Source organism: Anopheles funestus, chromosome X, assembly GCF_943734845.2.
Source record: "Anopheles funestus chromosome X, idAnoFuneDA-416_04, whole genome shotgun sequence".
In the NCBI taxonomy this organism is placed as follows: domain Eukaryota; kingdom Metazoa; phylum Arthropoda; class Insecta; order Diptera; family Culicidae; genus Anopheles; species Anopheles funestus.
Genome location: NC_064597.1, coordinates 7,192,262 through 7,204,523, shown reverse-complemented (window position 1 = coordinate 7,204,523; position 12,262 = coordinate 7,192,262). Strand labels below are relative to the sequence as shown.

Sequence of the window (12,262 nt, the reverse complement as noted above, 5' to 3'; positions counted from 1 at the left end):
CTGCGTTTGCTCATTAAACATTAAGGTACAGGGTGGGGCTTTTTTTAAATAAAAAAATCAACATTCCCCCATACAGAAATTCTTCCAACAAAATAAATATGTTTGCTTTGTATGATTTTGTTTACTCACATCGTATTGCGGTGAATGTCATAATTGAGCCGAATAATACTATTTATCCTATTCTCTACTCCCGTTTATCCGGCTAGAACATCCCGAACAAATGGCGATCGCAACGTAACGCTCACGGTAACGTAACGGTAGACATGTTTGATCGCAAAACACGTTGCATTCGAGCTCGGACCGAACCAAACAATCGCTTCGCAACTTGGGAAAATTTGTTTTATCCCTGGTAATGCAATGTGAACGAAACCAGCTTAAATTGTGGGGGGCAAATATATACCAAAAAAGGAGCAAGGAATACGCGACTGCTCAGGGCAGACTTTATTCTTAACACTAAGCGCGAGCCCATGTGTGGTATGTGCCTTTTACTTTTACTAAATAGGGCTCCACAAATTCGAATGCTAGCCTCTGCGGTTCCTTTTTTTCTTTTTTTTTTAAAAAAGGTTGCGTTTTTGCTTTGGTTTGTTCCTGTTTTTGCTGATCGAACATGTCGATCGTTTCCTTGGGTTGGTTTTTTTTGTTCTTGGTTTTGTTTTTACTCGAACTCCCGATTTCGTCCCGACGTCCCGGCACAATTGAAGCGGGAATCGGAGAGTACCGAAGCCCGAAAACGTTTTTTTCCCACGTACGAAAAAAAAACGTTCCAACATGCTACTTCATATCTCGGTTTCGTTCATTGCCATTACACTAAATGGACTGTGAAAGCAATTCAAGCGTAAATTGAAACAATAATAATATGGCAAAGATTGCAGCTCAACAATTAGCTCGCCTTTAAATGTTGTAAATAAAAGCTATAATTTACTTTATAGCAAATGTAACACAAAGTACATTTTGCAGAACGCTACTGCTAGGCGGCGTTTAAAAGAAAAAAAATCGAACACGTTCGTTCGTTCTAGTGTTCAGAAACTGTCACCCGCTCGTAGCTTGCTTCTAAAGATAAATAAGTAGACGGTTCAATGCACATCCGCGAAGGACACTAGGCTGTCGTTTGTTCAATGATTGTTTGATACACTTTTTCACTCACGCAAAGTGCAACCCTTTTTAACGAGCGGTAAACAAAACATTGCTCAAAGCTATCGAAGCGGATATGTTTTTTTTTGTTTCTTAAGTGGTCTTACCGCATTCGGCAAGACAAAACGCGCAAGAACGGACGTAATCGCACAGGCTTAATTAAAAACTTCGAACGATCGCATCGCATTTTGGTTTAAGAATTTATTTCGAAAAAATACATCTTTCATTAGCTTATTTATTCCTGCTTTTGAAGTAGAATCTCGACATCATCGGCATGTACTCTGCGGATCGCACTGCTACTGGGTTTGAATATGGAAATAGTACCATTCTTTTCTAGCAAGAGTTTAGTTAGTTCTTTGGCTTAGAGGTAGCCAACGGAATACATTGTATTGCATAAAGCCGATGTGACACCTGAACCTAAACTAGAATAAGCTGTTCTATGGGAGAGCATTGCGCAAAGTACACATGTTTTTATTAATTGCTGTTTGCAACGCGTTCCAACGTCTATATCAACATATTACAGCTGTGTTGCTAAGGGTTGCTAAGGGCTGCACATAACGTAAGCATGTGTTTTTGTTTTGTTTCGACAAGTAAGCAGCAAACTACTGAAATGAACAAAACCCCTAATAAACTGTGCAGAATGAACAAAAAAATACAACTTGCACACTTGGATAATTTCAATGTTGAGAAACACTGCTGCTATAAGATGGTTTAGCTGGAAATTATGTTACATTGCTAGCAGGCAGCATACATGTATACTTGTTTTTTTTTGTTTTAAACGCATTTGCTGCATTTACGGCTTAAAATTAGTAACACTTATAACGATGTTTGATTGAAGCTATTGGCCTATCAAATATGTTGGATGTCGGTTTCGCCTCTTATCTGCTGTTCCTGCTGTAGATGGAACGATGTCATGCGTTTTCGCCAAATTTCGTTGCTAAAACTGTAAGTGGTTTTGTTATTTTCTGTTCGTATCTCTTAACCGTGTCTCTTCTGCTACTAAAGCGTAACGACATCAACAAACAAATGGAGTATTTTTCCACTGCTTTTTTTCCATTGTCACTTTGACACTGCCACAATGATTTCGTTTGGTAGCTACACGCTAAACCGGAGGAAAGCTATGTTAAGATGCTACATGGAAACATGGAACGTGCACAACAAATTTTATCTTTTTTTTTTTTCTCTCCCTCCCTCTCTCTCTCTCTTTCTCTCCGAAAAAAACGAATATTCTTCTAACAGTAACTTTCGTGTGTAGCTTAACTTAAGTGCTGTACATCACAATTGTGCCGAAAAGCAATTAGCTGCCGCCACATGGGCGAGAGAGAGAGAGAAACAGGTAGAATGAGACGAATATCCATCCGGGGGGAAGGGGAGCAGTTTTTCGTACGGCTTAAGGATATTTGGACGACGAGCCACGATCGTAGAAAAGCATGTAGGCAGAGCTGTTCAGCACCTCCTCGATAGGAACCTCCCGCACGACCGTGTCCGACGTGTAGTACCATCTACAAAAATAGAAGGGAAGAAAATGTCTCCAATGAATATAAAGCTGTGAGAAGTCGGCCAAACACCACTTACTTGTAAGAGTTCCGTAGTGCACCGCGTCGGTATGTAACGAAATGGCCCGCATTTGCCTCACCCGAATGCACAATAACGGCCAGCAAGCGATACAAATTGCGTGGAAACATCGCACCGAAGGTGTACGATCCGAAGCACATTGAACCGGATGGTTCAACGCCACTGTTGGCACTGCCGCCGATTGCATCGAACCCACTGCCCGCGTTAGACTCGTTCTGTCCCATGCTAGCCATCAGTCCGGCCGAGTAAAGCGAGGTGGTCGAGCCCCACGGTGTGCTGATGTTACTATTCAGTCCCGGCTGCACAAAGCTGTACGGTGCCATCGAGAGTGTCTCGGGAAAGTGCACACTGTCCAGACGCTTGTGTACGTGACCGCTCGCATGCCACGTTGTGCGGGCAATGTGAATACAGAGACAGGCGGGCAGCTTGCTAAAGGTGAGCGTTTTCGTGTGCGTCGTTATTTCGTGACATGCGTCACACTGGACCGAATCCAACGATTCTGGCTGAATAAAGTCCGACAGTAGGTTCCCGATACCGAGACCGGGTGCAGCTGTTTCCGGCAGCGGTAACGTAATGCTGTCAAATTTGTCATATCGTACCGTTGATTTGTGGCCGCATCCACCACAACACAGCTGACTGCCCATTCCACCGCGGAATGGATGCGGAATTTGGGCCTGCTGTTTATCACCCCAGACGGACACTCGGCCCGGCCCGCGATTTAATCGTTCGAGCGAACGATAGGAAGCCGAATGTCGTTTACCCGCAAAATGGTTGCCACCATCTCCCATCGTACCTTGATCATGCATCGGAGTCGGTCGCATCACTGCCGGTTGCCTATTGCCAAACCGTCGGCCAGAAACAGCGGGAAAAGCAGCACTGATTGTGTGTGATGGTGATGCGCCAAACTCGACAAGCGAATTCTCCTGCGACTGTTCCTCGTTCTCCGTGCAGACGGAGTGTGGCGAATCGGGTGTGTGCGCTTCCGAACGTGTGTAACGCATCAGATTAGTGGATTCGTCGTATTCCGCGTTGCAAAAGTCAGACAGCATCGCACTCGATGGGCGTGCCGGTATTGCATGAAATCCTATCTCACCACCATATCCACCAGCAACATCATCGAGCGCATCGGACAAACATCCTATTTTGCGCGGTTTCGATACTTCCTCCTCCAGTGAGCTGAGCATTACCAACAGCAGCTCGTGGGCATCGTGCTCCTCAGGTGAGATAACCCACCCAAGCGTATGGAGCGCTCGAATGACCGCGCCGGGTGCGTACGGATCGCCGCGCAACGTCGGATGCGTTCCGTTCACCACTTCCAGCACGTTCTGCAGCGACGACACTAAACTCTTCTTGTCTTTGGTGTTGTGCAGCTGCAGCCAGGCGATAAACTGCGGACAGGCAGCGAGTGCCTGCAACAGGGTGTTGAGAAAGCACGTTTTGCCAAAATTGTGCAGTCCCGCTATCTGGCCACGCCGTTGACGAAGCTTGGAGGAACCTGCAAGCGGGATGTAGCTTTAGTACAGTCTGTTTGCAAACTAAACTACGAGCCCTTACCCGAAGGACCCCAAAAGACAAAAGCACCAACGACGACTGCCGCTGTCACACCAGCGGCCATCAATAGTTTTTCGCTTTCCATTGTTGTTTCTCCTGCTGCTACCAACACTTTCTACCAGATCATCGTACCTAGAAACGTTGCTGAAAAGAATATAACGTTTGAAACAAGCCAGAAACCGCGTATGTGAACTGAACGAATGTATGTTTTTTTTATTATTTGCTTCTGATTCCATTTAGCCCACGATACAATGCGACAAGAAAACGAACCTCTTACAAATCAACTCAGCTGTGTCGTCCTTTTTTTGGGGAAAAACAATTAAATATCACTTTAGTAGGAAAAATCTCTTATGAGAGTATCATTTCCCATTTTCACTGAGTGCTGTATCGATCTTTGCCCGAAAATGATTGTTGTTTTCTTTATTTTTTTTCCAGGAGTCAAATAAACATTTGACACATGAGCTAGAGTAACCTTGGTTTGCTATACAGAACAATTTGACATCTATTTGAACACTGCACACGACACAAGGGTTTATAGCATTCGTAAACAAATATTTCAATAAATTTGATACAGTTGTTCAATTACTCTCAAATGCAACAGATAACATAGGTAAAATACTTCATTTATCTGCTAATTCCAATCAACTGATTCAATTCCTTCAAGTAATCTTCAAACCGATGCAATTCTTCGAAGTGTCATAACAGGGTTTACGAACCTTTTTTCCACTTGATGTGAACATCGAACAAATGTCTTCTGTCATGTTTTATGTTTTTATTTCTTGTTATAAATACACGTGCTTGTTCAGCAGCACACAAATTGATTTTGCACCAACTTATTCGATAAACCAGTTGCAATGAACAAAAAGCGCGTTTCTCGTAAACTGAAATCGTCCTGGCGTAAGCATATAGACATTTCGGATGTTGATCAATTTCTGGAAGAACAGCGGCAAGATGAACGTGTCGGTGGTCAACTCGCGGATAAGCCTAGCGAGGAATTGTTCACTGAGGAACCAAAACCGGGCAAACCGAAAACGACGCTACGTGAAGCAAGGAAACTTAAATTCGCAGAACTTCCTAGATCGCTTTTACCGCTTGTGAATACGTCGAGCGTCACTGATCCGATTGTGAAGCGCAATATTAAGAAAAACAGAGATCCTAGAACGCCGGTACTGCAAACACCGGTGCGGATAAAAAGGAAGGGCCGCCCGAGTGGCATAGCGAAAGCCACATCGGAGGATATCTGGGCGAAGGACTATGTGCCGGGGGAGCTGAAAAGCGAATGGATCGGGAAGGAATTGTTACACCATACACTTCGGCACACGGGCAAACCGTTGGTGACGAATTTGCCGGCCCGGATGGACAAACTCCAGCGTAATTTCCCGCTGAAGAAAAAACTTCCCAACGAAGGCATCAGTTACAATCCGGCGATTGACGATTATCTTCAGCTGAAGGACAAGGTAGTTAAGCAGGAGCAAGCCATCATCAAGAAGGAGAAACATATCGAACGTGTTTTAACGAAGATGATTGTAAAGATGACCCCCGAAGAAAAGCATCTGGCGACGGTAAAAGAAATGTCCGAAGGCTTGACCGTGGCAAAGTGCGAATCAGACACTGAAAATCCTACTGATGAAACCGTACCAGTAGCAGTTGTAGCAAAGGCCAAGAAGCCCATAACAAGAGCCAAGAAACGGTTGCGTGAACTGCAACAGCAGGAAGAGAAGCTAATCCAGCGCGAATTGAGTAAACTCGAGGAGATCGATCATGTGGACGACATTAACAAGGATATAGAACTGAACGAACGAAAAGCTATATATAAAGCAAAGAGAAAAGCAAACAAGAGACAGGCGTTACGGGAAAAAATTGACTTGCCGATTGATTTTGTCCCACCGCAGCAATTGTCGGGTAACTTGCGAACGATAAAACCACTGAACAATTTGCTAGCCACCGGTCTGCCCAAAGTACGGAAGGTCAGCATCCTGAAGAGAACACGCGCTGAAGTAGAGCGTAAAAAGCGTCGCGTCAAAACAGTGCGCTACAAGCGCAGTTCACACAAGGAATTGGTACACGAAGTTGAGAAATAATCAATAAATTTGTAATCGAAATAAATTGTAATTTAGGGACACGGTGTGGGTGGTATCGGTGTCGGTCTATCACACGACAGGACCGGCATCAAATTATCATCTGGGCCATACCCCCGAAGCAAAGATTGGTGATTTTCTTTTAATTATTTGAACGAAAATTGCTTCTACTTGATTACGTTAATAAAACCAATATTATAATAAACTATCATTTGCATAGTTGCATGTTTATTTGGACAACAATAAAAAGTGAAATTTTAAGTGCAGAATAAAAAAAACCAATTATCATATTACCGGAATCGAAAATTAATTATTTGTTGACATACGTGTATCTGTTCGTAGATCTACCCTATCTATATCTACCTTGTTACAGTGTGTCAAACATGTAACATTTCCGTACCGGATCGGTTACCATTGTGGTGTACAATCATTGTCACTTTGGTCATTTTATCTAAAGGAGAAGAACATGGTGATGTCGTAGTTCGTCTTTGTGAAGAAAATTTAGAATTTGACTCGAAATTACTGTCTTCGTCTGTTACTGTCTAGTGTCGATTTAATAGCATTTTGTTCAATGTTGCATTCCGCGTAGTATTTAATGAGCCAACTGTCTGCTTGTCGCACAAATAGTTAGTAGAAACCGAACAGTTTGGCATCGTAACACCGGATGGTCTAGGTGTGTGTGTTTTTTTTCTTTACAAGATGGCGTGTATTCGCCCAAGTTATTCGCTAAAACTAAGTGATATCATATATAGTCGTAATTTGTTTGTAATCTGTACTTAATTCCTTAGCTAACCTACGACTACCTCGACGAACATTCCATTTCCGTAAGCAGGGAAAAGAAAAATAAAGAAGTAAACGAGTAGTTAGAAGAAAGAAGGAACATCTTCGTAACGACAAGACTGATCGAAAGAAAAGCAATCATCACATCACATCAACATGGCAAATGCGCTTGTAAGTACTTACCACGTTAAGATGATACCGTTTTTGTGTAGTTTTCAGCTAATTTGTTTGCTCTTGTTCTCTTCTGCAGCCTCAGTCATTATCGTTCGCTGTGCAAGAGCTGCTGTCACGTTTCTACAGTCCGCAAACGAATAATGAAGAGAAAAAGGCCATCGAATTGAAACTGCAGGAGCTGCAAACTACGTCGTTCAATTGGCGCACATGTTTGCTGTATATGAATACAATTGAAAATTCATATTTATGGTTTTTTGCTGCCACTACCATCGAGCGAACGGTTAACTTTCTGTGGAAGCATCTGAACGCGTCGGAACAGACAGAGCTGCGTCTCGAACTGTTCAATCTGTTCATCAATTACCCATCGGATGTACCGGCGCTGCAGCGCGACAAGATGGCAAAGATAATGGCAACGATAGCGCGGCAACAGTGCATCAGCAACGAAAATAATTACGGCGAGTTTGTTACACACGCGCTGGAACTCATGGAAAGTAAGTTTTTTCTCGGAATGGCACTGGTTGCAGCCATCGGTGATACGGTCACGTCCACGGAAAACACACAAGCTGCCAACTTCACCCATACAGTAAACCGGCACACACCGCATATTATGCAGGCGCTAAACAAATATTGCGGCATGTTCGTGATGCTGGTGCGCGGTGACGGTGAGCTAACGATTTTCGACTCGCTGAGTGACGAGCGCAAAAATCAACATTGTTCGCAACTGTTGAACATAATCCAACAGTACTTTAGCTGGATGAAATTAGACCAGGTAGAGGCAATGCTGGTCGGTAACATCTCGTTTGTCGCTTGCTCGTGGAATATGCTGCGTGACGGTGCGATTGGAGCGATCGGTGCCTTAACCGAGCTGCTTTATCGCAACGAATCCCTGACGCAGGAAGCGGGTTATCAGCTGGCGCGCGGTGTCTTACACATTCTAGCACAGGAAGCAATCAAACTGTCGGACGACCTGTACCAGGAGAAGGTGTGTGATCTCGTCCGGCAATACATTAAGCGCGGTTGGCCATACGAGCGGGACGACAGATCGCATCTGTTGCATCTCCTGCTCGAATTTACCCTGTGTACAAAAACGCCGTACGCACTGATGGATCGGATTAACATATGGATGTACGTGTGCGGTTCGCGGTACGCGGAAGATGTTGAGAACGAACAATGTCTCGTCGGAACGGAACTTTCACCGGAGTTTGCACAAAAACTAATGGGCTTCCTAACGCAAACATTATTTTTCCGCACCTATCCGGATCTGGAACTGCTCGACGATGAAGAGCTCGATGAAAATGTATGTAGATTAATCTCGAAACTCGTGTTGCAAATTTCCTTATTTTTCTTTTTTTCTCTCCCTCTCTTTGCAGTCCGAAACCGAAGTGAATCGTTTCCAGAATCAAAACATTGATTTGATATGTCAGCTGTTACGGTTCCTGGATCCACCAATGTTAGAGGAAGCAATGATTTCGCTGCTGGAAAACAATTCTTCCAGCCCGTATGTAGAGGGGAACGCTTTTTTCCGTGGAATGGTACAGGCGGTGCAGGGCAATATGCAACTGCTGCAACGGTATGAAGATGAGCGTATGACACGTATCTGCATGGTAGACTACATAACCGCTTGCAATCTGGTGGTCGAGCTGGCGATGGTGCTGTACGGGAAGTATCCGTCGATTGACTTTGCCATACACCAAACGTTCATAGGCCATGTTCAGCTTCTGTTTGAGATCAGCGATGTTCTCGGTCCCGTGGTGGATATATGTACACGAATGGTTTCATTTAATGCATACATGTTTCCTGCGTAAGTTTGCTTAAACTTTGCTTAAACCGTTCGGTTTTTTTATATTTTTTCGTTTGTTTACTTTTTTTCCAGGCTTGCTCGGTTAATTTTGCAGATTAAACTATGCATGCAGATCGGTTCAACAACACAATCAAACAAACAGCAGGGTTTGCGCAAAATATGTGATATCGTCACGAATGAGCAAAAGTTCATTTTGATGCTAAAACTACCGATATTTATAATGCACGAAAATAGTGCCGATCGCGCTGCCTGGACGCGGGTCATCGTTGCATCTATCAAACTGATCAACCTGTACTTGTCCGAGAAACTGTTGGGGCCAAAAACCTGCTCGATGGTATTTGATGCGTTGAAGGGCAGTGTGGTCAGCTCGAAATTGCTGCACCTGGAAAGGGAAACGCGCAGCATGGTGCACCGGACCGTCTGCACCTGCATACTGATGATGAATGATTTAAGCGACGTAAATGCGTCGGAAATAATGCCAGTGGTATTGCTTGAACAGTACATCGGGTTTATCGCAAGTACGATTAATGATTTTGTACCTGCCCAGTGGGAGCTGCTGCAGCTCGAGCAACAGAAACAGCTAATAGCAACGATGACAGACGAGCTGGAGCATCTCACCTATACGATGGCGTACTACCAATCGCAAAGCAGTATCATGCGGTCGCGGCTCTCCATTGCGATGTATCGCGTGATCGAGCAGGTGTTAGTCATCTTCCGCAGTTCGCTTGCCGTTCGCACCTGGGCGACGAATGATACGGCGAGCTGTCGGCTGTTTAAGGTGCTGCTGGAATTTTGCAGCTACTCGGTGAGCTTGCAGTCCAAGCTGGAGGTGCGCCTGCTGAAGGAGATCGTACAGCTGCTGAAGGAGCTGTTCGCTGCGGAGGAAAGCATCGGGACGCATCGGTTGCGTTCGGCCCTGACGCTGTTAAACACGTTCCGGCAGCTGGTGCCGGATCAGCACAATCGTTCACTCGTGCCGGATATCATACACATCGTGATCGATGAACTGTTGCCGGTCGTCGCATGCGATGAACGCTACTCGGATAAGGAAGAATCGCTTCGGTACGAGGACGTACTGAACAGGCTGTACGAGCTGCTGCACGATTTGCTCCACCATCGGTGGCAGTATTTCGTCGACACGAATCCGGCGGCACGGTTTCAACCGGAGGCACGCACCATCGTCCAACCGGAAGCATTTTTAGCCATCATGAACGCGTACGGTTATGCGCTGTTGAGCAACACCGGCTATCCGCTGGTGGTCGGTACGGTGCTAACGTCCCTCGATATGCTGCACGGGCGACGGGACTTGTACCGTCTGCAGCTGTTCGCGGTGCAGCTACTGAACCATTTCATGAAGTCACTGCTAAAGCTAGCCGTCTCCAGCGTTGGCCACATCCATCTAGATCAAATAGTCAAGGTGCTTTACGGCATGGCAGATGGCGATTCGATCAGACTGAAGGTAATCATATGTGATCTGGGTATGACCCACGACCTAAACACACTGCACATGCTCCAATCGGCCACGGTATGTTACGGTGAATCTGTATCCTAACGTTTTAGCATCAATTAATAATTGCTATTTCTTTTTTACCATATTTTGCAGGATCTACCATCCTTCCGGATGGCTTTAAATAAGATAATCAACGAAGCCAAAGCGCAACCGCCAGTTTGCAAGAATTTTAATTTCCTCGATTAAGCATATTCAGCATCGTTCTTTTGTTAGTGACTATTTCTAAACCGTAAACAGCAGTGTTGGTTGTTTGCAACAATATGATTTATTATATTTTATAATACAAGGTGAGTTTTAATTCTCTCTTGGCTACTCTGTTTATTATTTCTTACAATTCAGTTACAAACAGTGAAAAAAAAACGCACACTAGCGTCGTTTTTATTATATTGAATTCCTTCTTAACGAACAATCCTTTTTTTCGTTTACTTCTTTTATCGCAATAAACTAAAGGAACTGGATAAAAATGGTCCAAACCATAAATAAAACTCACATCATTCTTATTGTACACACGGTACTTAAATAATCTAGGTAGGCTAGATAGGCTAGATAGGTACCGTTAAAGGGAAGATATGCCTAGAATATCTGTTCCCCGAAGCGTAAATCACTTTCCTTTTTTTTTGTTTGCGTTTAGCTACATGTGTTAGCAAAAGAAGAAAAAAAAACGAAACCAATCTCAAATATCCGCTGATGTGGTTATATGTTTCTGAATTGTTTGTTACTATTTATCTGATTGTTTAACGAATAAAGTAAGCGTACTGCAAGGAGAGAGCACAATTTATAATCCATGAACAGTGGCAGATGTGGGCTAGTAATGCGGCCATCATTTCAATCTCGCTCTACATTTATAGGCACGATTCGCGCACGAACTCTGATACAGATTTTACAAAAAAAAACAAAAAACAAACCCGGATGTGTTTATGACAAAAAGACGAAATAATATCATAGCTCTAATAGTGTAACTTTTATCGCTCGTTTCTGTGCGATATGTTTAAGATCAGGATATTGCATTTTCTTTTTAAACGGAAACAGGTCCTATAGAGGTATTTCTATCGCAGGTCGCTCTGAAGCAAAAATGACTTAGAAAAACACACAAAATGATTCCACAATATATTCAGAATGATAAGTGATATTTACATGAACTTTAGCGAAATAAATTGTAAAAAATTAAAACAAAACAAAACGTGCCTTACTGTATTGGTGTCTGTGGTCTAGAGATGTGCAAAGTGAGTATGAGTGAGATAATGAGTTGAAACGTTTTAGTGAACGAGTTTCGTTCACTCATCACGAGGAGTTTTAGCGACTCTTTTTTCACTTACTCACTCATGAGTGTAAGCATGTAGCCGTGGTGAGTCGAGTTGCAAAAAGAGTAAATACGTGAGTTGAAACCAAAATGTGCGGGTGAGTTGAAACAATACCCAAACTAGCCAAATGAATATACTGCTCGCTCTACCTAACTATCAAACCTGAATAAGCGAACAAGCGGGTTGGTCTGCAGGACACGAAACGGGATCGGCCTCTGCTTGGATAGGCAAATTTATAGATTTTTTTTAATTTTTTTTTATTTTTTATTCTTTTTTTCAATTTAAGTGAGTTATTTGAGTGAAAAGAAACTTATTGCAACAAATTCGCATTAAAATATATCACATCTATAAATTTTGCTAC

General features: G+C 43.5%; 3 protein-coding genes across 3 annotated transcripts; 2 read left to right on the top strand and 1 right to left on the bottom strand.

Annotated features, from left to right (window-relative positions):
- Window positions 1-1,317: 1,317 nt before the first annotated feature.
- LOC125774147 (ubiquitin carboxyl-terminal hydrolase 30 homolog) lies at window positions 1,318-4,774 on the bottom strand. The gene is made up of 4 exons (XM_049444514.1): window positions 4,528-4,774; window positions 4,261-4,401; window positions 2,707-4,201; window positions 1,318-2,633 (listed from the first exon to the last, which is right to left on the bottom strand). The coding sequence occupies exons 2-4, from the start codon at window positions 4,340-4,342 to the stop codon at window positions 2,522-2,524; spliced, it is 1,689 nt and encodes a 562-aa protein (XP_049300471.1). The 5' UTR covers window positions 4,343-4,401; window positions 4,528-4,774; the 3' UTR covers window positions 1,318-2,521.
- A 234-nt stretch (window positions 4,775-5,008) lies between these two features.
- Window positions 5,009-6,622, top strand: LOC125774225 (ribosome biogenesis protein NOP53). Its single transcript, XM_049444522.1, has one exon. The coding sequence runs from the start codon at window positions 5,112-5,114 to the stop codon at window positions 6,336-6,338; it is 1,227 nt and encodes a 408-aa protein (XP_049300479.1). The 5' UTR covers window positions 5,009-5,111; the 3' UTR covers window positions 6,339-6,622.
- A 130-nt stretch (window positions 6,623-6,752) lies between these two features.
- Window positions 6,753-11,442, top strand: LOC125773985 (uncharacterized). The gene is made up of 6 exons (XM_049444465.1): window positions 6,753-7,008; window positions 7,124-7,286; window positions 7,366-8,586; window positions 8,660-9,090; window positions 9,163-10,615; window positions 10,694-11,442. Exons 2-6 carry the CDS (start codon window positions 7,272-7,274, stop codon window positions 10,784-10,786), a joined length of 3,213 nt encoding a protein of 1,070 aa, XP_049300422.1. The 5' UTR covers window positions 6,753-7,008; window positions 7,124-7,271; the 3' UTR covers window positions 10,787-11,442.
- The last annotated feature ends 820 nt before the right edge of the window (window positions 11,443-12,262 follow it).